Source organism: Maniola jurtina, chromosome 1, assembly GCF_905333055.1.
Source record: "Maniola jurtina chromosome 1, ilManJurt1.1, whole genome shotgun sequence".
Taxonomy (NCBI): Eukaryota; Metazoa; Arthropoda; class Insecta; order Lepidoptera; family Nymphalidae; genus Maniola; species Maniola jurtina.
This window is the reverse complement of record NC_060029.1, coordinates 12,466,488-12,492,951: the sequence shown is the minus strand read 5'-3', so window position 1 is coordinate 12,492,951 and position 26,464 is coordinate 12,466,488. Positions and strand designations below refer to the sequence as shown.

At 34.6% G+C, this 26,464-nt stretch overlaps 3 protein-coding genes across 7 annotated transcripts; 1 reads left to right on the top strand and 2 right to left on the bottom strand.

The window, feature by feature from the left end:
* Positions 1–136: 136 nt before the first annotated feature.
* LOC123868244 (inosine triphosphate pyrophosphatase) lies at positions 137–1,684 on the top strand. The gene has a single exon (XM_045910685.1). It carries the CDS (start codon positions 440–442, stop codon positions 1,022–1,024), a length of 585 nt encoding a protein of 194 aa, XP_045766641.1. The 5' UTR covers positions 137–439; the 3' UTR covers positions 1,025–1,684.
* Positions 1,685–1,861: 177 nt separating this feature from the next.
* Positions 1,862–26,438, bottom strand: LOC123868199 (protein artichoke). Of its 5 annotated transcripts, XM_045910623.1 has the most exons (5): positions 22,872–23,056; positions 11,355–11,428; positions 6,515–6,717; positions 3,811–6,434; positions 1,862–3,720 (listed from the first exon to the last, which is right to left on the bottom strand). In XM_045910623.1, exons 3-5 carry the CDS (start codon positions 6,655–6,657, stop codon positions 2,204–2,206), a joined length of 4,284 nt encoding a protein of 1,427 aa, XP_045766579.1. In that variant the 5' UTR covers positions 6,658–6,717; positions 11,355–11,428; positions 22,872–23,056; the 3' UTR covers positions 1,862–2,203. The 5 variants fall into 5 exon arrangements, with proteins under 5 accessions (XP_045766579.1, XP_045766598.1, XP_045766588.1 ...); XM_045910642.1 differs by lacking the exons at positions 11,355–11,428; positions 22,872–23,056 and adding an exon at positions 26,397–26,438; XM_045910632.1 differs by lacking the exons at positions 11,355–11,428; positions 22,872–23,056 and adding an exon at positions 26,247–26,365.
* LOC123867329 (ATP-dependent DNA helicase PIF1-like) lies at positions 13,344–15,104 on the bottom strand. The gene is made up of 3 exons (XM_045909323.1): positions 14,906–15,104; positions 14,395–14,533; positions 13,344–14,091 (listed from the first exon to the last, which is right to left on the bottom strand). The coding sequence occupies exons 1-3, from the start codon at positions 15,102–15,104 to the stop codon at positions 13,344–13,346; spliced, it is 1,086 nt and encodes a 361-aa protein (XP_045765279.1).
* Positions 26,439–26,464: the final 26 nt, after the last annotated feature.

Here is a 26,464-nt window from a genome sequence, read left to right as displayed (position 1 = left end):
AAACCAGAGCTTAAGGCATAGAGTAATCTACATCTAACGTAATAGGCCTTAAAAAGACTGATATCCAGGGCCGTAAAATACATTTAAAAATTGCTAGTTTCAGTTTGATTATAATCTTTGGCTAAAATGTCAAAATCAAATCAAAATAAAAAAAACAAAGTACCTACAATACAATTGAAAATTCGAATTTCGAAATTTTCTTTATAAAACTAAGTTGGATTGTGGATTGTGAAATTTGAAAAGATACGTAAAAAAAAAATAACTTGGAGATAAGACTTTCCTACGGTCTTCTCATCTTGTAGATTCAGCAAAAACGTACCTAGTGGTCATATTCTCTTGGTTCAGCAGTAGCTTATCCGAGCCGAGACGAAGTACCTTAGAACTAGTAAAAATATTCTAACCAGTAAAAAGTTACTGCCATATTTTGCAGTAAAAATATATGCTAAAAATGAGTCATAGGACGCTCACTTTTGTTACGGGAAATGTGAAAAAATTGGAAGAGGTTCGGGCTATATTGGGCAATAATTTCCCATTTGAAGTAGTAAATCATATGTTAGATTTGCCCGAGTTACAGGGTGAAATAGATGAGGTATCTATAAAGAAGTGTCAAGAAGCGGCCCGCCGAATGAAAAGGCCAGTTTTTATTGAAGACACAAGCCTATGTTTCAATGCACTGGGTGGTCTGCCTGGGCCATATATTAAATGGTTTTTAGATAAAATAAAACCAGAAGGCTTGCACAAAATGCTAACTGGATGGGAAGACAAATCTGCTGAAGCGGTTTGTACTTTTGCATATTGTTCTGGTTTTAGTGATGATTCAGAAGTGGTGCTTTTTCAAGGTATCACTAAAGGTGAAATTGTGTTTCCAAGAGGTAGCAGAGATTTTGGATGGGACTGCATTTTTCAACCTGATGGCTATGATAAAACTTATGCTGAACTACCAAAAGAAGAGAAAAACAAAATATCTCATAGGTATAAAGCCTTAGATAAATTACGGAGTTATTTTTTAAAAAATGAACTTTAATTTTTTGGGAAAATTCGATCTTGCTAAGTATTTTGATTTAGACACTTATAGTCAGACAAAATTAAAATGTTCCTGTTAAATAATATGACAAAAATGTTTATAAGTAACAAATTTCAATCTGGCATAACTGAATAATATATTTTTTCACTTTTATTCTATCTGCGATATAGGTACTTACTAGATAAGCGTAGTTAGTATGATTTAGATAAGTGTAAAGGGGTTCGAAGATTTTTAGTATGGAGCATGGCTTATGGCCAGCTACCATTTTGATTTTGTTCCGAAATCTCAGTCACTCCTTAAAACCTTTGTAAATAGATAGAAGCCACTTAGATGACCACGAAATATAAATAAGTCATTTTATGTTTAAACCACCAGTTTCTGAGATATTTTATGTCAAAGAATTTTATAATTGGGAATTGGGATGTATTGCATGCACTTAGAAGATAATGCTCATAGAATTCCACTAATATATAAGAATTCTTTATTTTACGGATCACATAGTTATTTTAGGTACAATTATAACCTAAAACATCATTTTTTATTTACCTTTACTTACACTCGTGCCTATAGGTACCTGCAACCCAAAAATGGGGTTTCTTGGTTGTATACCAATTTCATTTTACTCTATTTTGGAAATGTCCCATAGATTAATGTATGTTATATAATATATTACACTGATTTAATGTTATTTCACCATTATTATATTGATATTTTTAGTATTACATTCTCAATTTTGAGATTACATCATTTTAAATTAAACGTAGCTTGTATGTACAACATACCATTAATAAGAAGATATAAAATAAAATATTATGCTATGATGTTAGATGGGTAAAAAACATTTTAAGGGTTTATTTTCATTGGTCCTTGTGTCAACACTTGTTTAAACAGAAAAACAAGATAGCAGTGCATGTTATGTAGATATCTACTGACTAGAAGTGGCACAAAATTATGGACAGACAGCCGGACGAACGAACGGACAGACAGACAACAGAGTGATCTTATAAGGGTACCTTTTTCCTTTTGAGGCATGGAACCCTAAAAATCAAAATAGTGGCCATACCATAGGCCAATAATCTTTGAACCCCTTTGTTAAAGTTTATATACTATAATATTATGACTTAAATGTAATGAATAAAACACAATGCAGTAAATAAACTTTTATTTCATAATTGGTATTTAAAATATCAACAACATTAAATATATTATAACTATAGGTACTTGAGTATTATAATTTGAAATAATTTTACAGGTTGAAGAAGTGTGAATACCAGGTGCAACATAGGGATCTAGATTCGTTTTGTTATAGTTTTTGTAATACCACTCATGATCATCAGTTCTCTTTGTGTTGGTATTGGTGTTTCCAGTTTCGATAGTTTCAGAGAATCTGGTTTTAGCTTCACGGTTAATAACTGGTGCATAATTATTACGAAGATCATAATGCTCAGCATGTGGCATATTAACTTTTGTTATTGTTGCAGTTCTACTGTGGTTCTTAGCTACATCTTCATTGGTTGGTAAAAGGATGGCAGAAAGTGCTGTAGGTTGACTTTGGCTGGATTGTTTTTCTATGTGCTTTTTTATGGGTGGTTTTGATGTTACTGAAGGTGATGATGGTAAAATACTAGTGGTCTCAAGCCATCCATGTAAAGACATATCATTGCTTGTATCTGTTGTTATGATACCTTCTTTATCTGTTGCTTGAGTTATAGTCATATTAGATTCCATAAGATTATATTTTCTTAAGTGGATCGGGTCACTATTTTGTTCTTCTATATTCTTAGTTCTGTTATAAGCAATGTGCGTAGTATTGTCATCACCACGATAGGCTTCTAATTCATGTATTTCACTTTTAGTTTTTTTATGAGTTGCATTGTTATGAACTGTTCTTTTTGGTGGTATATTGTCTACAGCTAAGACACTTTGCCCAACACTTCCTGTTTTACTGTTAGCTAACGAAACTTCATTTCCTATCATTGTATGAGATATTGTTGGATTTGCTATTGGCATGAAGCCATCTGATGCAACTGGAAGCATTGGTGAAAACCCGCCTGTTTCAAATCTTGGAGGTTCTGTTTCTTGATACTTTTTCATATGTTGATTGTTTCTATTATCTGACCAATCAATTTTTCGACCTGTGTTCAATAGCTTTCCCATGTCAATTGATGGTAGAGGAACTCCAAAGAATGTGAAACCACTGGACGGCACTGGTACTTTTAATGCAATGCCTGTCTTTGTATTTGTTGTGTTTTTTATAGGAGTGTTAGATATGTTGCTGCTAATGCGATTTTTAGATTTGTCAGTCTGATTCATGTTCCCATTCATATTTTCAAGTATTGTTTCATTATAAGGATAGTCTACATATTCATCGTAAAAATAATCGGATTCTTCTGGTAAAGGTCTGTTGCTTAATTTGTTACCATGGTAGTTGTTTTTTATATGAGTTTCATAATCTTTAATTTTGTCTAATGATGAAAAAACTTGAGATGTTTGCAAATTCGGTAATAATGCTTCGTTTTCAAATGTTACACATGATTTCATGTCTGAAACATGAATAGGTATATTCATGCAGTCACTTTTAGAAAATGTCATACCTTTTACATATGTTCCATCAGCGCATTTTGGACCAAGGGAAGAAGATTCGGATAGCCAAGCTTTTAACCAAATAATTGCACAGTTGCACACAAGTGGATTACCTGTAAAAAGAAAGAAAGATGTGTATATAAAGTTCAAAGTTCAAAAGACAAATAATAAATTCTTTGTGAACAGTTTGTTTTAGCACTTACCATCAATATCCAAAATGGCAATATTGTTTCTTAACTTGGCAAAGTTACTTTCATGTACAGATGTTAATTTATTATGTCGCAAAGACAACACCTTTAACCTTGGCATGTAGTCAAAAGGCTGATTACTTATGTGACATATATGATTGTTATCTAAATTTAGTTCCACAAGCCATTCCATGTATTGAAACGATTCTTTGGTAATCTTAGTTATTTTGTTAAAGCTTAAATCCAGAACTTCTAAAGAAATAAGTTGTTTTATGCCTAAGTTTTCTAAACTTGTTAGCTGATTATTACTTAGATTTAGGTATTGCACCAATGGTATATTTTCAAATGCATGCATTGATATAAACTGTATTCTATTACCTTGCATTTCAATTATTCTTAACTTTGGAAGATTTGAGAATGTCCGATCTGGTACATCAACAATATGATTTCTACTTAAATATATGGACAATAACCTGGGAAGACTGGCTATGGCCATTGGATGAATCATTTCTAATTGATTGTTTTCGAAATCAATCGTCTCTAAATTTTTTAAATCTTTAAAACTGCCAGTGCGTAGTTCAATTATTTTATTACTGTGCATTTTTATTTCAGCTAATGTTTGTATGTTGTTAATGATGTTACCATCGAAGTGCTTTAAATGATTGTGACTTGCATCTAACACTTTTAATTTGGATAACATGTTCAGAGTATTTGGTAGCTCGTGAAGATTATTTGATGATATATTTAATATTTCCACATCTAAACCTCTGTTAACTAAATTTGGGCTGATACTTTTTAGTTTATTTTTGCTAAAATCAATAGCAGACAGTGCGCCATTATTTTGGATTGCTATGAATTCGAAATTTTCAATATTATTTCCACGTAAATTCACTTCTTTAAGATTTCCTAGTTTGCTGAAACTTTTTGGGTGAACAGTCATAATTTGGTTATCACTTACGTCCAGTATTTCTAAACGTTCTAAATCACTAAAAGTTGCAACTTCGATTTGCCTCAGGCCGTTTCGTTTCATGTACAATCTTCGTAAATTGTGAAGTGTCTTCATGCCAGAGTGAGGTATCTTTTGAATACCATTGTTTGAAATATCCAGAGTTCTCAAAGAAGGTAGATCTATATCTGGGGAAGGTGAGGTCGGTAAATTCGTAATTTGATTCCTTTGTAAATATAGCTGTTCTAAGCCTCTTGGCAATCCTGGTACGAATTCAACTAGTCTGTTTGAACTGGCATCTAATTCATATAAACTTGGCAAATTCCTAAAAGTAGCTGGATGTATAGATACCAAAGAGTTTCCCGATATATTAACATGTTCTAACAATGGCGTTTCCATAAAAGAAATGGGATCTATTATTGATAGTTGATTATTGCTCAAATCAAATCTTCTTAATGCTGGAAGGTTGTATAATAGCTTCGGTTGTAAGCGTCGAAAATAGTTTTGTGATAAGTCCAAACCCTTCAAGGCAGGTAAATTCCAAAATGGACCCTCGTTCATGTCATTTAGAGAGTTATTACTCAAATGTAATTCCCTCAATGCAGGCATCGCTACAAATGCGTCGGCGTCTATTACTTTTATACTATTTTTATTTAAATGCAGTCGCTCTAAACTTGGATGTCCTCTGAGTGCACCTCTTGGAATTTCTCGCAACAAATTGCTACTCATATCTAAATATCTTAATCGAGGTAAAGCATCAAGTAAGGCTCGAAACTCCGATATGTGCATAATTTTGTTTCCGATAAGAGACAACTCTTCAACGCCACTGCCAGATTGTTGCAAAAATGACTCAGGATGTATTCGAATAATTTCATTGTGATTTAAATCTACAACTCTTAATTTAGGTACTCTATGAAAAGCTCCGTGATGGATTATGTTTATATTATTGTTCGATAAAAACAGAGTCTCCAACATAGGTTGGTCAACAAAAGCACCTTCATTCAGTTTACTTATAATATTATGATTCAAGTTTAATATGGAGAGCATCGGCAGGTCCCTCGTAGCTCTTCCAACCATACCTGCATCTGATATTCTATTATTGCTCAAAGAAAATTCTTTTAATTCTGGAAGTAAAGATAATGCTCTCATGTGGATAATGTTAATGCCACAATTTGTAATATCCAACTTTCTAAGTTTGGGCAAATTGAAGAAAGCGTTTTCTTTTAAAGTTTGCAGCGTTAAACTTCCACGAATGAATAATCTCTCAAGACTAGGTAGGTTTTGAAAAGTATGTTCTTGTATACTGTTCAAACTTTCCGATTGGATGTGTACGTAACGTAGCTTTGGCATATTCATTAAAGGTGGTATTCTCTTTAAATTTTGCGATTGTATTGTCAGAGCTTGTAGATTTTGTAGCTTCATCAGGCTTTCCGATGGAATGCTTTTCAGTTCGTTTTCCACTATAAATATTTCTAAAAGGTTTGTTTCTTGAGATTCCAACCATGCTGCAGATACGCGTTCTAAACCATTATGTCGGAGCATTAATCGTAGTATCTTCACACTTTGAAATAGCTTTCCTGGTAAAGATGGTAAATAATTGTTTTCAATTATAATTTCATCTATTGGTTTTCTTATGAATTCTCCGATTTTTTGGATCCCTTTTACCACTTGCATTAAGTCGCTGTGTGTGCACCTGAAAGATGGATAAGAAAGACGTGTTAAAATAGGGCAAAATACCATTGCAAGGTTAATTACTGGGCACGTTATATTTACCATATTTGTGCATCTTCCTGCCGATGTGTGCATATGCAAGGGAGGATGGACTCCGGCGATGGACATGTTGCTTGTTGTTTCGAAACAGAAGGGAACGTCAGTAATAAAAGCAATAATAATGTTTTTTCTTTGGGGAAATCCATTCCTCATGGAATGTCATTGTTGCATAGTTAGACCGTAATTCTTGATTTCAATGCTGTTGCCTGGAAACAAAACGAATTTGTGTGAACTTATGTTTCTATACCTAGGAAGGTACTGGGTTAACTGTTTTCCTAAATAGGTAGATATATGCAAATGTTCATTGGCGACGGTGATCTCTGATAGGTAACTTAATCCATTGCTTGTTAACGGTCGAGTTTAGCGAAATCGAAAGGGTGCAAAGTACTTAAATATTTTTACTATTTCCTGTAATTCAAAGAATAGATTTAATTGTTCAGTTGCGTGAAGGTCTATGAAACAATAAAATCGAAAACAATGGCCGGGTGGTAGATACCTACGTACCTTAACGTTTGAGTGCACTTTCACTACTTTGCCATTGTTCTTATTTACTATCTGTACCTGTGGTTATTGTTGCAAAGGTTAAAATTACACAATCAAATTATTGTGTCAAAGTGTTTCTGATCGGTAATATGAGAATAATTTTTTATTTTATTTTATTTTCATCTTATTATTTTTATCAACGTCGGCATTCGTACAATGGACTGGTCAGCTCGAAGCCCGGACTTGAATCCGATAGAACACTTATGGGATGAGCTGAAACATCGGGTTCGAGCCCGGATACCTGCTCCAACAAGGCTTCCATAGCTGGGAATTGCAATTGAAGAGTATTGGAAGGCAATTCCTCGAGATTTCATCGTCAGGCTCGTGAGGTGGATGAATACGAGGATGCTGGCAGTTATCCGAGCAAGGGGAAGGAATACTGAATACTGACCAAAAACTTTATCTTTGTTTCTGGCTTTAATTTTTGTTTTCATTTCATGATTACTTACAATTATTAACATGGCTGGAAAACGACTCTTCCTTGTAAAATCCTTAATAAATACTTAATTAATTGATTAATCGCAATGAATTTCCATTCATTTTAATCATCATGAAATGCACTTTCTGCAGGTACAATTTTGATAGTTGTAAGTTTTATACTTTTTGAGAAAATCGAATCAGACTTCCAAGGTAGCGGGTGGCCCGGTTTATTTGCTGTCCAGTGTATGTACTTATATTTCCTGAGTATCATAATATAAAAGTTACGGTTCAGAATATAAGTAAGATAAATTATGTTATTTTTTGAAAAGTTTATACCGTCTAGCGGATATTACTCTCGCAGTGTCTGGCAGTATTAAATATTAATTAACAATATTGTGTAAAATATAATTGTGTGCATAATATAAATAAGCACTCAGACTTTAAGAAAACTGAGTAATGTTTTACATAGGTTACCTACCTTTAGCAGCTTATATTTTAATTATAAATTGGCCGTTGGCATAAGCTACGTTATTACTACACACTATCACTATTCACTACTCTATCCTTTATATTATTTTGTTTTTCAGAAAATAAGTAAGTCTGGCGGTCCTGGGATCTTGTTCTTTAACCTGAAACGTTATGTGTAATCTACTAAACTAACGTAACCCATAATCAACCAACGTGACGAGTCATATTTTGTTACAGTTATGCAGTTATCTCGTACATAACTGTCGTATATCATGCTGTCACCAGTCACCAGTGTGCCTAGTGGGAGATTTTTAACCTATTCGATCGCGTAAACGTAACTTTTACGCGATCGAATAGGTTAAGAGGGCTCTCTCCGTCACTCGTTTCATACAATCGTAGTTCCAATTTCATTTGAATATTAAGCAACCAAAGTCCATGAAATTTTGCAGACATATTCTAGAAACTAATATCTATGTCTGTGGTTTCCCAGATTTCTGTTAAAATATTCGGTTTCAAAGTTACGCGGTCTTAAAAATTTACATACAAATCTTTGAGCCTCTGTAATTTTAAAACTACATATTTTTAGAAAAATCTAAAACACCACAGACACAGATATTAGTTTCTACAATATGTCTGCAAAATTTCATGGACTTTGGTTGCTTAATATTCAAATGAAATTGGAACTACGATTGTTTGAAACGAGTGGAAACGAGTGACGTAGAGAGCCCTGTTAAAAATCTCCCACTAGGCACCCAGTGCAATCGTAAAGCATTTTAGGTTGAATTAAAAAATTAAACCGAAGAACGTATGAAATGGTACTTTAAGTACTTTATTATAATATTAATAACAGGGAATATACCACGATTAATGATGATTTTGAATTGTCGATATTTCGATCCAGATCATTGATGACCACTGTCTAGTGTCTACTCTACGAGCTAACGAGCCGAATATTTGCACCGTACCAGAGGATTTAGTGCAAGGTATCTGGTACTTAGATTGATATTCAACTGAATCAATTTCATACGAATGAACATGCCCCGTTTACTTACCTACGCAGTCGAACTGCTTTTTTAATGCAATTCTTTCAACCTACATAAAAATAAAAAGACGTTACCAACTTATAGAAAATTTTCTTGAAATAATGGTGCTTTAGAAAGCCTTATACCGTTAAGTTTTCCAACCATATTTTCCTATGCAATTACGTGTAGGTATGACGTCGGTAGGCAAGTAAGATTAACTGCTTATCTAGATATCTGTAAAGTGTAAGCATTGTATTCCAATCTAGATAAATATTTTACAAACTAAATCATATTCGCGACTTCGCCCGCGTGGATTTAGGTTTTTAAAAATCGTGTTGGATCTTTTGACTTTCCAGGACAAAAAGTAGCCTATCGGCTTCCTATCGGTTACTAGCCCGTCCCTGTGATGCAAGGTACTCGTATCTCTGTAACTACCAAATTTCGTAAAAGATTTAAACGGATGATTCTTTAAAAAATCCCGTGGGGTCACATACGTCACGTCGTCATATGTCACGACATAGGGATGCGATTCGTTACAGCATCCAGGTTGAGGAGTTGGGTCTTCGAGTTCAACAACAAAGTCTTTACTTGGTAGGTACCTCCAATATGAATTTATAGCTGACAGTTTCTAAATCCCATCAGTTTTTGTGTTCAGGTCCCCTGCAGCATCAGGATTGAGGAGTTGAAATCCAATTTATGGGAATAAAAAAAATTACGCAAATTGGTTCAAAAATCTCGGAGATTGCGGTGTAGGTACAGAGATCGAAAAGAGAACTCCTCCATTTTTGAAAGTCGGTTTAAAAAGCAGGCTATGTTACCTACTCCTTGACTCTGCATTGTAGAATCGGCATTTCGAATAAAATCATCGATGACATGGTGATGACCATAACATGGTAGGTAAGTAGGTAGGTACTATAGCTACTTACCTAAGAAACTGGGTCGACAAAATTTTCGAATCGAAAGAGCATGTTAAAAAGAAATCTTATTTTAATTCTGCTTGGTTTTACGAAGTATTGAAATATTACCTACCTACGTATTAAAATTTTTTGAACTTTAATTATTGTCGGCGGGTAATTATGACGTCGCTTTATTTCAAACTAAATAATTATGCAAAATCAACATTTATTACAATGATTTATTACAAAAAACTGTTAAGAAACTTTTTTAAATAAAATATTGTTTAGTAAAAATAAAAAGGCACAGAAAAGCAGTTGTCATAAATTAAAACTTGATAGTCACGGACTAGTTATTGTAATCTATACTTAATTAACTAATTAAAGTGGGGTCATGTCAGTAGATAGGTACTTACCTACTTTTAAATAAAGAACTAAAATCACGTTACGGCCGAAATTAATAATAACCAATCTATCTGCAATCTGTCGATATCGATAAGTTAGGTAGGTAGGTACGTCTTACTTAGCAACAACGTTACTTATTTGTCAAAAAATGCATAAAGTAGGTATAAATTTTAACGAATAGCGACGTTGTGAACGCTGAGAAATTCAAAAATTTAGTGGAGACTGGAGATCAAACTAATTTAATCACGAGATTCCATAGGATTCTACTAAAACTTACTAAATTCTTGTATTTGTTTCGAATAACTCAGCGTATCTAAGTAACTTATCGATAGATTAGAGACAGGATTGATTAAGTATTATTATTATTAATTTTGGCTGTAAAATAATTTGTAAGCAGTGGCCAAAACAAACGAACATTTTTGGGGTTTTCCTTCACGGTTTATTGTGATGTTCTAGCTCTGAAAAGAAATATTTCATTCATCATACTTATTATGTAATGTAGGTAGGTATAGTTTACGGAACCCTAAAAGAGCGTGGTCCAACTCATACTTGACCGGTTTGGAATATATATTTCCTTTGTTTATTTTATGGGCTAGTGCTATGCGGTGCAATTGTGACTATTCGTACCCTGACGTTTGATTGCTTTGTAATTTAAAAAAAATCGGTCTGAAATTATGCTACAAACATTATCACCGGCTTGAAGGACCCATTATACTTACTGTAATTACGTAATATGGTGTTCACTTTCAAGAAACGAGGTCAGTATTTATTTAGATATCTAGTGCTAGCTCATTACTTTACTCGCATCAAACTTTATTTTATCGTCTCTCCTGAGTGACGGTTAATTTAAAAAACGTGTCCCCGAATCAAACTACTATCAATTCCAACCTTTATATTTATTTTATAATTACTACTACTATTTTATTTTTATTTTAAGGCAATTAAATTACATGCATTAACAATATTGGTCCTTCGTTCCGGATCTTTACTATTTGGAAAAGTTTACTTACCCTCAATTATTCGTTACTGGCACGTTATTGCACTGTGATTTAATAGACTCACTCTTAATTTTGCCTAATGATAGATACTTACTTATAGCTATTGATTGTAACTGAAGGAATTTCTTCCCTATATAATATACTTCGGTGCTGCAGGAGTTATCTGATCTACCGCATTACAATGACACTAGAGCCTTTTCAATAAATTAGTATAATAAATATCCCACCAAAAACATAAATGTGAAAAAAGAGCCAAGTTCTATAACAAGCGAGGAATTTAAGCTTCGCCGATAAAAGCATTGATATCTAAATGGGTGCCAAGTTCTATAGAAGGTCTTTGTATAATTCCTACAAGAATGTACAAAGAGCTTTGATTGTTTTAAAATATTGTTTATGTTATTAAATACATAACTTGGCAAGTTTGAATAGTCAATTAATCATATTTAACGTCTAATATGCTATATATTTCAAGCTTAAAAATGCACTTGGCAACTTTTTTCGCCACGAATAATTGATGTATGTAGATGAAAACTTGCCAAGTACATTTTTAAACTTGAAATATATAGCATATTAGACGTTAAATATGATTAATTGACTATTCAAACTTGCCAAGTTATGTATTTAATAACATAAACAATATTTTAAAACAATCAAAGCTCTTTGTACATTCTTGTAGGAATTATACAAAGACCTTCTATAGAACTTGGCACCCATTTAGATATCAATGCTTTTATCGGCGAAGCTTAAATTCCTCGCTTGTTATAGAACTTGGCTCTTTTTTCACATTTATGTTTTTGGTGGGATATCATCAATTTTTGTAAAGTTGATTTCTCTTCATAATTTGAACTAAAATATTCCTCAAGTCCGATCTTGGCTCCATTTTCACATTTATTTTATGTTTTTATCATCTTCATTTATTAAACTAAGATGTTCCTCAAGTTCGAACTTGGCTACATTTTCACATTTATGTTTTTGATGGGATATCATAACTTTTTGTGAAGTTGATTTCTCTTCATGTACTTATTAAAATTACTTCACAAATATTGCACAGAATTAAACTTTAAAACAACACGATAATAGAAACAAACCAAGAAAAGAACTTTATCTAAAATACCAGATTTCCGTACCTAACCTAATAGGGTGTCTAAAAACTTTACTTACCTTAACTATCTTACAGATCTTTTTAAAGTTAAGGCTTTTAAAAGTATTTCTTGAGAGTGGCACGTGTAACGTTTGATTATAAGGTGTTTTATAATAATGCGACCGTATTACTCTAAATACCTACTTTAAGTTTATTGAAAATAATGAGTTCAACACATTTAAACGAGTTTTGCTGTATTTGGTTTACTTAACTAGCTAATAATAATAAATACCTTGCATCTACTTATATTACCTACTCGTAGTTTACGGTTGAGTAGTTTTGAGTGAGAGTATGGATATAATCGGTTAGAGTTCAAGTAATGAAAGATTTTGGTCCCCGTATTGGAACATATTGAGTTCGATTGATGTTTCAGATTCTTTTGATTTCCTAGGTTAAAGTGAATTAATTTGATAGTAACCTTTGCAAGAAGACTTGATATTAAGAGAGTGTAAGCTTATTGAAACCTTCTAAAAGAAAGAAACTTTGAAGTGGAATCATTTACTTGTGAAAAGTAAATGATGATTGGTAGCTCCACCACGCCACCAATGGTGAGCTTCTACCTTCCCTTGATATCCCAGGAAGCATATTTAGTCCTTTGATTAATATAATATCCAAAGACTAATAAGTCTCCTAAAATACCAAGAAACTGTAGCTCCCCCCCACACACGTCATCATTTCAATTAAACTACGCTGCCTATGCTAAACATACTTTTTGAAAGTGGTCCGTTCCACTTATGATCAACAGTGCAGCATAAATGCTGAAACTTTTCGCAATTTTTAATATTAATGATCATAATATACTTCTATAATATTTTATTAGTATGGACAAGTAGGATTGATATAATCCTCAGGGGCAGCAATCAACGATTTATTAAAATTAATGACAGAGCGCCTTGATGATATACTACTCAATAAATGACTCAACTAAGTTTATTGCACAGCTCAGCGTTTTTTCTTGCGTTTATGCTGCACTGTTTTCTTTTCGGTGCCATTTTCTATATTTTCCTGCAAAATGTTAATGTGAGAGCGCACAGTCCATTCCAGGTCTGGATTTTTTCTCACTCGTTTTCTGTTTACAGATAATTTGTCCAAATCGGGGCGGTATAATGTTCGCAAGCGGTTATATTCATTTATAGAACTTTCTTGGGCCTTAATTTGGCTAGGATCTAGGTTGATAAGATGAACACCATCCATAGTCTTGACTCGAGATAGTGCAACATACGCCTGCCCTCTGCTGAATATTGAAGAACCTAAATCAAGTAGGGCGCTGTCAAGACTAAGGCCTTGTGATTTATGGATAGTGATAGCGTATGCTAAGCAAATAGGGAACTGTTCGCGGTGCACATATGCATTATTCAATATCTGAAACTTAGTTTTGACGCGTTCTAACTCGTAAGTTAAATTATGGCTAAATTTAATTTTAATTTTTCTCGGTTTATCGTTTTGGTCGGCCTCATAAAGTACTTTCTCTATTTCCCCAATCGATCCGTTAACCAACCCCTTGCTTACATCTATATTTCTACGCAACATTACTCGAGCCCCTATTTTGACTGTTATAACATTTTCTAAACCAGCAGATAGTGAAGAATCATCCTCGTTTTTCTTTAACACTTCCCTGACTCGTTTGTTTAAATATCGTGGGCAATCTATTTCATCTATTGCATTCAATCTGATCTCTGGTTGTTCTATACTTGTTAACATTGCATTATTGAATTGATTACACATGTTTTTAGTGGCAAACAAACATACTGTATTATTAGGCATCTTTGAAAAATATCTTATAATTTCCATTAATCGTGCCGTTGAGTTATCGGAATTTAATTTTAGAAGCCGACGAGATAAAGCATCTATATCTTGTTTTATTACAACACCTACTCTTATACGATTTAACATCTCGCCAAAAACTGGATCGTTTTTTTGCCTCATATTTAAAGTTAATTCGTCATATGAAAAAAGGTCTCTCCATAAATTTGGTGCGCTAAGCGACCCCAACCACTTTAGAACGTCTGAGGATTTAATGCTCTCGAAAGGTGAGAGTTGTCTCACTGGAGGCAACTGCAGTAGATCGCCAAATAATACAATATGAATTCTACCGAACCAGCCATCTTCTATATCACCAGTGTCGAATATTTCTGTTAAACGAAGATGAATATACATTAATGTCACATTTGAAATCATAGAGATCTCATCGATGATCAAAAGAATTACGTCATTTAAATCACTTCTTAAAACTTTAAGGACTTGATCTGACAGAGAAGTGTACTTAGAGCAATTACCATGCTCTACCGGTAGCTGTAGGAGCCTGTGTATTGTAAGACCATTTACATTAAAAGCAGCAATGCCTGTGGGTGCAGCTACTGCAACTAATTTGTTTAAATGTTGCTTAACCCAACTTTGGACTGTATTTATTAAATAACTTTTTCCAGTGCCTCCCGTACCACTAACAAATAATCTCAGTCTTGTTTTATTTTCAATCAAAGTGTCACGAATGGTATTAAAAATACGTTTTTGGTCCACGTTGAGGCCTTGTATCATTTCTTCAAGTTTGTCTTCCGATACCAACGCTTTTGCATTCCGAAAATCCTGCATTGCATTTTCAGCTTCAATAGGCATGAATTCCAGCGGATTTTCTATTCCGTCATCATCATTCTCATCACTTTTTTCTTGGTTTTCTTTAATCTCCGCTACTTTTTCTTCAATCATTTCGAATGCTCTCTCTATATTATTCAAGAATTCGGTTTGCATATCTCCGTAATTGAGTCCAGCTTTAATTTGATCTTTTAAAAGATTAAATGCTTCTGTGTAAGTACTTTTACCTGATTTGAGTACAGCTAGGTCTCTCCACGGATAAAACAATAACAGAAGAGAGAAATAATATTTTTTAGGGTACTTATTTACATCGTAACTATAGTGATTGATTAAATAGGGCCGCTGTCGCTTTTTTAAAAATTTATTTGATGGTAATTTGTGTATTAGTGCAGATGCTGACGGCGGAGTTGTAGTTACGTCATACCATCGTGCAAAATCATACAAATTCATATTTTCTAAGTCCCGAGGCCGTTGAGGATAGTAATTATCTACCCAAGATTCGAAAAATAAGTCTGTGGAATCAGATTCTAGCTGGTCGATTTCTTTTTTAGATTTTACTCTACGATTGCGATGCAGATTTACATCGAGCCATCTTATTGTGGTCTGCGGGTCAGTGCCGTATAGAGATATGCCCAAGAGTGTATCACATGCCTCAAGTGCGCCACATTCCCTGTTATTAAGAGCACGAAGACCTACATTATAGAGCCTACTAGCAAGAGATTTAGTAGAGTTTATGCTGTCAAAAGTGTCTATTGCATGACTCTTTTCGCCTTTTGTGGTGTATTTAGTGATGTAATAATTTAATACTGCTGTTTTTTCTCCTACATACTGCAAGTCCATATTACCGTTCCAAGCGAGAAGGATTGCTGGGTTGTAGTCGTTGATATACTGAGATTCTTCTTTACGGGGTATATTATAAAGTCTGTTATTAGATTTTAATGTTTTTCTTGCAGCTATTGATTCGATTACATTTTTTATCGTTAAAGATTCAGTTACTGGGCGAGGAAATCCAAATCTGCAAACAGTTGTGAAACCTGATTTTGTTTTTTTTTTCCTTAAACAGTATGAGTTATGCTTATGGGTTTGATATTTCACTACACGGTCGTGTAATGTTGGTGAAATGTTCTTATCAGGAACAGCACATGTGACATATTTACTGATAAAACATGCGACCTCATTAGCTGTTGACTCTTGAAGTATTGGGGAATTTTTTACCCACAGCATAAGATGGAAGTGCTGCAACCCCCTCGCTTGGTATTCGCGCCGCCAAAAATAGTGTTCTATTTCACCCAAAGGTGCTTCAGACGATGTTAGGAAAGCTAAAAGAGCTTTAAATTTTATATCGATAAATCGTGATGCTGCAACGGGGTCCATTGCTACTAACTCGCTTATAGATTTGTTTTTAGCATCGGGACCATTAATTTCCCTAATATACTCGCCAAGGTCTGTCCACGTCCATTCTGAGGGACTGATAGTCAAAAACCATGTGGCAGGTCCGTAATGACGAGTCATACATAAGACGTCGCTTCTAGGCTTTTTCCAAAATTGCTCGGTATTTCGTAATCGACTAAATATTGCCATTAAATCTCCTTCAAGTTCATCCTTCTCTATCATCTCCAAATATTTTTGAGCTGTTAATTTTTGGGTTTGATTAGTCACATTTAATTTATAAAATATGCCTGCACTCAACTGTCTCAAATTTGCATCATGTAATAAGTAAAATATGTATTGCTGATTAAGTCTGAATCTAGAATCTTTTGATGTTAAGCGAGATTTTATGAATTCAGCACTAGTAATATTTTTTTCTCGCGGATAAAACTGGCCGAATTTGCCTTCATTAAAAATATCTGGAAAGCACAAAGTATCTATATGCTTGTTGCGGTTATCAAATGGTGCCGCATTAACTTTAAGCATTTGATATAGAGCTGTAGCTGCTAAATTTTGTTTTTTTTCATGTAAAGGGTATATAGTATATTCTTCGTAAATACTTGCTTTCTCTTCTGTTACTTGGGTGAGAATTGCAGATTGATTTTGTGAGTCTTCGATATTCTCAGTCACTTCTACATCATATTTCAAATTCTGGTCAAGGTTATTTAATAGATTATCAGGGTTATGAGGGAGATTAATATTTGCATAATGAGTATTATTATTTTTAAGATACTTTAACGCATCATATATTTTATTAACGTTTACTATTTCTTGCCACATTATTTTATTTTTAGTAGGACTACTTCTAACGAGAATGAAAAGTTCTTGGTTGAGATTTAAGGGGTCTTCGGGTTTTGGTAATTTATTAAGGGTTACTTCTACAGGTAGTGGCAAATGGTATGTCCTACCCTTAACTTTTTTTATCATTTGCTTATTAGGCAGATTTTTATTTCCCACTGGAATCAAGTTTGTTACGACTTGGAATGCCTTGGCCCGTTGGATTAATATTTTTTCAAAGTTATTTAAATTACTAAGTTGTTTTGGTATATCACTATAATATAGATTATTTAGTATAGAATTGGAAGGTAACTCATTGGCTCTAATTTTTTTTAAGCATAAGAGACAAACAAAAGAACTAGGTTGGACGTAATGAGACTCATTAAAAATCTGTAATCTGTGCCATACGTCAGTTTGAATTGGAATTCTTAGTTTATTTATGGCTGACATGTCATGTAAGCAAAGTAACCTGTGACATGATATGCAATGATGTACCGGGACATCGGCGCATCTTTTTTTCATATCATTAAAGGCAGACTTATATTTTTGTATTACTAAATCTTCATTCAATTGTACCTCGTCCATATTTACTTCACAATCGGCATTACCGATATTGTTTAAAGGAATTCCTAACTCTTTTAATTTATTTACATTAATAGTGTTTAAGTCAGAATCTATAGCATTTATATTTTTGCCATAAAAAGCTAACTGATAAAGTTCTCTAACTATTGTTCTTATTTTTGGAAAATGGGCTTTAATATTGCTGAGAATTTTAATTGTACCATAGTATTCATGGCTCTGATTAGATACCAAAGTAAATACATCTATCGCTGACTTCGAAAGTATAAATTGAAAACTATTTTCTAGGTTTTGTAGCACAGTTTCTTCTAGCAAACATAATTTTGAATTACAAGACCAAGAAATATTATTTAGCTTATTTTTCTCTTGTAAATTAAACACATTTGCTTGGCCCTCATCATTTATTACTATAGTTTCATCTGAGTTTAATACTTTGTATGAACTTTCATAGTAGTAGGGTTCTTGAGTGCTCTGATGTTTAGATTCCCCTGCAAGAATCATAAATTTATCTTTTATAGATGTCTCAGGGGAGAGACTTTTAAATTTTTCAATACTTACAGTAATTTTTTTTTGGAGGCGATCGAAAAGTTTAATGTAACTATTCACCATATTATTACGTCGCTGAAGAACCCACTTAACAATTTTTTCTGCTTCCAACCGATTTTTTATTTTATCTGTCAATTTATTTATTACGTGGTTTTCACTTGTGTATGCTAATTTTTTCTTTGCCTGATAATTTTTGACAGCATTCTTATTTACCTCTGGTTTTTTTAATGCATACTGCTTTACAGCATTTTGATTGACCTCCGGATGTTTGTCCGTATAACGTCTTACGGCTCTCCGATTCACCTCAGGGTGTTTTTCTTTGTACCGCTGAGTGGCTTCGCGATTTACTTCAGGGTGTTTTTCTTTGTACCGCTGAGTGGCTTCGCGATTTACCTCAGGATGTCTCTGTCTGTAGCGCTGATTAGCATCACGGATTTGTTCCTTACGGGATTTGTTTGATGATTTAGGCCGACCTTGTTTTTGTTTTGGTGGACGTCCTTTTCGCGTTATATTTTCATTATCATGTGGTTCCAACGGTACACAAACATCATAATGTCCTGACAATAGATTGCCCGAAAAGAGAAAACGCTTTATAGGATGGCCCTCTTCACCAAATATACCACGCAAGCTGCCATCGTGGTATACTTCGATCCTTATGGGATACAAATTCTCTGCGGCCTTTAATTCAGAAACAGCCCCATAGGTAGTCGATTGAAGCATACTCGCACGATACTGTTCTACAGAATCGTAAGGCTCACCGTGTTGGTTGCACGTCCATGCGCTCAAATCTTGCCAGTTTTGACAGACATACTCGACAATTGCCGCACGCACGCTACTTGCTAATTGCGAATCAATAGAATTATATAGTGAGAATGCAATCGAATGGAATAAACAGCTTCCATCGGGAGGCATTGAAATTATTTCGTGCAATATGACTGAGTCACCAACCAGTAACTGCACTGTACGACTCATACTTGAAAATAAATATATTTTCGTAAAATAATTAATAATAATATCACAATAATTTAAAAGAACACCAAGAAAAATTATTTAAGGTAGGTAGATAGTAGGTACACTTAAAGTATTATATATATTTAAAGCAGTAATATTTCGTAAAACACCTGCTATACTTATTTAATGAATTTCCAATGTTAAAATAGATAGGCTTAATAACTATTAGGTACTTCCTCCCAACACTCTGCTACTGGAACTCAGGATACCACGAATGCACATGGATTGTATATCCTAAAATGCAAATTTTAGTCAAGCATGTTAAAATAGATAAACTTAATAACTAGTACTTCCCAACACTCTGCTGCTGGAACCCAGGATACCACGAACACACTTAGATTATTTTAAAACTTATGTAATTTAACAATAATTGAGTAGTGAAGTCCTCTTTAAATTAAAATAAAATATCGAGACGCGAACTCAATAATAGAACATAATCACACGATCTCGTGAGTTGAGTTTTTGTGGTTATTTTCACAATTATTTAACTAGGATCTATATGTTAAGATTAACATGAAAATCTGAGAAAAGCAATGCAAATAAAACAGCTCTCGCCGCCTTCCCGAGCTTGAATGCCTCTACTCTTAATATCCAAACTTGAAACGAACTAGTAACAATATGAATTCTATTTTATGCCAAATGTCTACAACTAAGGGTCAGCGCAGACCGAGCGTGGTGAGTCGAGGTGTGATGAATAGAATAGAGACTGCACTTCGAGTGGAGGTGGTTTCTTTGCCAGGATCTTAAGTAGAGTGACCAGTGACCACTATGCGAAAATCTCGATGTTTTAAATAGGCACAGTTTTTTTTAAACTAAGCATGAATATTTTTCTCATTTTTAGGGTTCCGTACCTCAAAAGTACCCTTATAGGATCACTTTGTTGTCTGTCTGTCTGTCTGTCCGTCGTGTCTGCCAAGAAACCTATAGGGTTCTTCCCGTTGACCTAGAGACATGAAATTTGGCAGGTAAGTAGGTCTTATAGCACAAGTACAGGAATAAATCTGAAAACCCCGAATTTGTGGTTACATCATTTTTGTTGGATAAAGTTCAGTATATTCATCTTCATAAATAATAATAATACAGATTGTAATTTTTATATTTAAGTATTTTTAGTATTTGAGAAAATCTGTGTCACATCATTTAAAAATAATTAAAATGTGTTTTAATTTTCAAAGTAAGATAACTATACCAAATGAGGTATCATATGAAAGGGCTTTACCTGTACATTCTAAAACAGATTTTTATGTATAATAGTTTTTGATTTATCGTGCAAAATGTTGGAATAAATACTCGAGTACGGAACCCTCAGTGCGCGAGTCTGACTCGCACTTGGCCGGTTTTTTTACACTTAGATTGTTTAATTTTGTTTAAATATTTCGGCTGGAGGATCACCCTATTTACTTCAGTCTTGACTGCAAAGGCGTGCGCTTGGCGCGCATCCTCTCACCATTCCGGTGGTGTGCCTTGCGCCTTATGGATCGCGATATCTGACATCTGGCAAAACAAGTAAATTAACAAACAATACACCAAACAATGTCTAACAGGGTACCATTGATTGCCAAGAAGTACTAACAAAACAACGACCTTTTTTTTGTAGTTCCATAGGCAACAAGGAACCCTTTATATTATTATACATAGTTTTCCAATATCCGTCCGTTCGTCCGTCTGTCCGCGGCTTAGCTCAGAGACGTAGTAGGTACTAGCACAAAAAATTTTAATTTGACATGGGTATTATATGTATTATAGTATATCCATGGTTGGATTTATTAATATGACTTATGACATTGATAATATGTCTTAAAGTAACATTTTCACGGGTAAAATTTGTTGAATCTTTTTTTGGCTCTTATATTTTTATGGAATATAATAACTTCTTAAGTTGATAATATAACAAATAGTACCTGAGTATAGATAATATTAATCAGTAATTGTTTTTGAGCTTCAGGATACAATTTTAAAACATAATAATTTATGCAAGCAAAGCAAAATGTTATGTCGAGTCGAGTCACTTCAGCTGACCAGTAACGGCTGCATGGGACTTCAACATGTGCACTATAATTGTTTGTTATTGTTTCAAAGGTTCCTGCTTTTTTATGCGTTTCATTGTGCATCACCGAGAATAATTTTACGAAAATTATAGTAACTAGTAATTATTAGGTATACCATAATATATCTAACCTTTAGATATACATACATAACTTATATTATCATCTAAGATTACTCCTTACAAATTATAAACCAGTCAAGTACCTCGCACACGATGGGTTCTGCGCCATCGTACAAGAAATAACACTTTTTTTGTGATTGATTTGTGAAGCCTAACCACAAATTAACAGTTTTAAGATTTTTTCCTTTACTTGGTTTTTATGATAATATTGCTACCTGCTTTTCATAATGTTCTAGGTCCGTTAGGTTTTGATTCCCTAGACAAGACACCAGGTGTGATTTCACTTTCAATACGAGTACAATAGTACCTAACTAATAAGTACAGTATGTCAGATATAGTATACCTAACCTTTAGGTACATAACTTTTATCTTCTGAGATTACCCCTTACAAATAAAAATACACAATTAGACCACTTAAAACATACAACGGAAAATCAACTCTGTGAATAGTTTGTATTGTACTACCTGTCCGTGTGAAACCAAGCAAAACAGAGGCAGGTCACTAGTATATATGAAGTTATAAAACATTATAGTCCTTCCAAAGCAAGGAACATAACAATGTTCCTTGCTTTGGAAGTGAATCACCCATTACTACCCATATTAAAGAACAAGTATTTGTTTGTTCTTCAATCACGTCGCAATGGAGCAACGGATCAACGAACCAACGTTACACAGTTTTACAAACTTAAAATGTGCACCTTGATCCATACTTGCTGTTCTACTAGCCACACCAATAACTTTGTCATATAATATATGACATATTAAAACATAATTTGCTATTTTCTGATTTTTTCCTTTGTATACACCTAATTACCTATCACTTTACCAAATTTGAAGTTTCTAAGTCACCTGGAAGTAGGTTAGGTTTTTGATGAGTGAGTGAGTGAGTGAGTGTTAAAAATGGCACTTTTCAGACCTTAATAACTTAATATCGATAAAAGATTTTTTCATGAAATTTTGGATTCTAAGCGTTTAAAGGGGTCTTAATAGATATGCAAAATTACAAATATGTAGGTTCAATAGTTTCTGAGTTATGGGGGGGTCAAAAGTAGCTCGAAATGGTTCGTGTAATATACACTTGTCAGCGTGCCGCCGTTCTTATTAGAATCGAACTTGGCGAGACACGCTGTCGCGTGTCTTGATTTTATACTAGCTGTACCCGGTATGCGTTGCAATGCCGTAAACAAACATTTTTTTTATTCATACATATATATTTTTTTTGATGCAGGAACCATCTCGGGCGCCCTCAGAACACCCTACCAAAGTTTCATAACCCGCCTATAGCACACAAACATATAAACATTGATTTTTATATACTTATAAGGTTAAGAGTTATTTTATGTAATTGTGTTTTATGCTAAACACCAGTTTACCTCAATGAATAGTTATTCTATCCCTTACTGCATATCAATAGTATTCTGTTACCACTGGTCAAGACCCAACAATCGTATTGCGTAACACAGTGTTCACTTTCGTACAAACGGACAAGCTCGAACTATGATAGATAAACACGGACTGGATGCGAGGAGTATTTCGCATGCAAACACCAGACTTTCGGTTCATGGCTCGATGCGCACCAAGAAACTTATCTTTCACCATTGTAGCGCGTGCCTTCATACGTAACCTCGTCCCCTGAACGTAGATGTTCCAGTAGGCATAATTTCTTTCTTTTTTACCCGACTGCGGCAAAGCCAAAAGGAAGGGTTATGATTTTAGCAGTCTATGTATGTATGTATGTGTGTGTACATTTGTATCCAGATTCTGTGTGTTCCACCGTAGCGCCTAAACTACTGGGCCGATTTTGATGAATGAGGTGTCAATCGATTAGTCGTAAAGGTCCTGGTGACATAGGCTTCATTTTATACGAAAAAAATTGACCTAACGGATGTTACGTGAAAAAAAGTGGGGGTCTCCAAAATTTTATTTTTGCAATTGTATCGAGTGGGGTGTCAAATGAAAAAGGATAAAATTTTGAGTTCATAAATATAAATGTACTACAACATTAAAATATACCAAGCGACAGAAAAACAATTTTACTATAATATTTGAGCGTTTATTAAGACGACCGTAGTCGGGTTTCAGTTTTCAACTTTAGCTTGTTACGAATATTAGGCATGTTTAATAATGACGAATATTCCCCTTTCCCCTCGAACTAAACGTAAAGGTCGTGTTAGGAGTAAAAAAGGTATGACTATATTGCATGCGGTGGAGTTGGAACTTGGAACCTACGTTTTGGATAACAGTCCGCTCCGTTACCTACATAACCTTATAAGCTAATCCCACACAATTTTTGTAATGGGTCCATACTTAAACATATTAAGTTTGTGTTGTCTAAGTGACAGTGACGTTGAATTTCTTGACTTTTACGTCAACCGTCGCTCCTCACGCACCGTCTCAGTGAAACTGTATGCCTTTAGGTGTTTAAGCTCGTCACAATATGTCGCATCTGTTTGTTTATTTTATTCTCTGGTAAAGTTGCAAAATGAAGATTGCACATGCGATTCATCAAGATTAATCCTGCGGTGTAGTAATAAGTAGGAAGGCATGACAATAAAATAGACAATCTCCTAATTACACGATTTGAATCGCTTTATTTTTCTGCACGCACTAATGTACCTAGTGTGTTTCTTTTAGGATTTCATGTTTTAGCTCAGACCTACCGTATAGGCAGGTACCTAGGTAGGACTAAGATAATAATTTTCCTACCTAATTCCAGCAACGTTTTTCTATGTCTAATATAAGCAAATGGAATACAAAGACTAAAAAAACCGGCCAAGTGCGAGTCAGACTCGCGCACCGAGGGTTCCGTACTCGGGTATTTGTTTTAGAATGTACAAATAATGCTCCTTTCATATGATACCCCACTTGGTAGGTATAGTTATCTTACTTTGAAAATTGAAACACATTTTTTTTTCTGTGATGTAACACGGTTTTCGGATTTATTCCTTTACTTGAGTTATAAGAGCTACCTACCTACCTACCAAATTCATAATTCTAGGTCAACGGAAAGTATTCTATAATATGTTTTCTTGACATACAACAGATGGACAGACAGACAACAAAGTGAGCCTATAATGGTTCCGTTTTCCTTTTTGAGGTACGGAACCCTAAAAAAACCGGTCAAGTGCGAGTCAGACTCGCGCACCGCTGCTGCTGTGGCACAGAAGTCCGATGAGAATTTGTGAATGTCGGAGTGCTTGAATGGCGATCTCGTACCGAAGACGCAGCATTGGAAGACTGTCCTTTGGGTGAACAGATGCATCAAACGAGTCGCAGCGAGCGGTTTGATTCAGGCGGCGCGGCGGCGCAAGACCGTGGTGCGTAAGAGTCCCTACAATAGACCAGTAGTGGGCGTCTATCGGTTGATAACTTTTAATTCATCCAAGGTTGATAGTGACAAGTGTAAATTAAAAATTTATAACACCTCCGACAAGTGAAGGTTACAGTAACTAGAAAAGAGCTGATAACTTTCAAACGGCTGAACTGATTTTCTTGGATTCTATCTAAGAACACTCTCGATCAAGCCACCTTTCAAACACAAAAAACTAAATTAAAATCGGTTCATTAGTTTAGGAGCTACGATGCCACAGACAGATACACACGTCAAACTTTTAACACCCCTCTTTTTGGGTCGGAGGTTAGTGATAAATGACAACAAATAGATTTCGATCAATTTACATATCGGACGTCATACCTAAGCGAACATACGATATTCACCACAAAACAAAAGTTGTTCTCCTTGAAGTTGATAGACGAAATTAAAGTTGTTAAGTCTTCTAATTTAATATGGTCGTACCTATTAGACCAGCCTCCAGCCAAGTGAGAGGAAAATTACTAGGTAGGGACATGGACAAAGACTGCCTCAATTTAGGTTTTACATTCTTAAATGCAATCCATAGAGACCTAAATTAAATTGAGAGAGTAAAACCTAAATTGAATGATTTTATTGACCTAGGTCCAGTTTCATAACAGTCAGTTTAAGTTAAATTACAGTTACCGTTAAACTTTGCCTGCCATTAAGAGCAAAGTTCTGAGGTAGTATCAATGGAGGTATGAAATGTCAAATGACTTGTGCAACCAACTTCGCTTAGTTGGTGGTCAAAGCTCAGTTGTGTAAAACAGACGTTTAACTTTTTGTTTGAGTAGAAATATTATAGACTTGCGCTTGACTGCAATCACACCAAACAAGAGATGGAGGTGGTTCTCGGTTCCTATTCTATATCCTAGCTATTACCTATATAGGTTCCTTCTTCTGAAGGTACCGATATAGGTGCCTAATAGCTAGCGGGAAAAACGGAAGCAGGCATTCACTATTCTAGCAGTGCATATTAGAAACAAGGAAGCAAATCGCATAACACCTGGAACCGCCTGCCAGAAAAAAAAACTATACAGGTATGGTATAGTCTCTATACCATTAGGTTCTAGGTCACACGTCAAATTCTTCAACTGCAATATTCCTTAGATTAAAAATAAATAGTTTTTATGGCAAATACGTGTCTCTACAATACCTAGCCTGAACCTACCTCTACAATCACACCTACCTACTCTAGTCGTATGTACCCACCTTCCCTGTTTGAACAGTCAACTTTTTCGCAACTTCAAATAAAAAACAGGTCCAAAAATGTTTGATGTCTGACCACTTGCGTAATGTTATGCGCAAAAAAATAGCACAAAACTTCAATGTCATATTCGCGAAAACGGTCAAACCACGAAAGCCGAGCCGCGAGAGTTCAGTCGGACACACCTACCTTTTGGGCCTATAAAAGAATTCGTAAGTCGTCACACCTGTACGCCGTTGAATTTAAGTTCACTTTCGATCAAAACAATATTGCGATTTGCGTTCCAATGATTTATTGTGGAAACCAGTTTCAGAGATGTGAACCAACATCTCAACTCACCTGTAATACCCAGTTCTAATCAATCTCAGCGACAACTACAACGTGCATCAAGTGTATAAACTATAAAC

Coding starts and splice junctions, on each gene's coding strand:
- LOC123868244 (XM_045910685.1), top strand. CDS start 440: ATGCTAAAAATGAGTCATAGGACGCTCACTTTTGTTACGGGAAATGTG.
- LOC123867329 (XM_045909323.1), bottom strand. CDS start 15,104: ATGATTGAAGAAAAAGTAGCGGAGATTAAAGAAAACCAAGAAAAAAGT. Junction 14,534..14,905: donor CCTCAACGTGGACCAAAAAC/GTATTTTTAATA, acceptor TTCGTTTAACAG/AAATATTCGACACTGGTGAT. Junction 14,092..14,394: donor TCCTCAGACGTTCTAAAGTG/GTTGGGGTCGCT, acceptor AATGTTAACAAG/TATAGAACAACCAGAGATCA.
- LOC123868199 (XM_045910642.1), bottom strand. CDS start 6,657: ATGGATTTCCCCAAAGAAAAAACATTATTATTGCTTTTATTACTGACG. Junction 6,435..6,514: donor CAGGAAGATGCACAAATATG/GTAAATATAACG, acceptor TCCATCTTTCAG/GTGCACACACAGCGACTTAA. Junction 3,721..3,810: donor TGCCATTTTGGATATTGATG/GTAAGTGCTAAA, acceptor TTCTTTTTACAG/GTAATCCACTTGTGTGCAAC.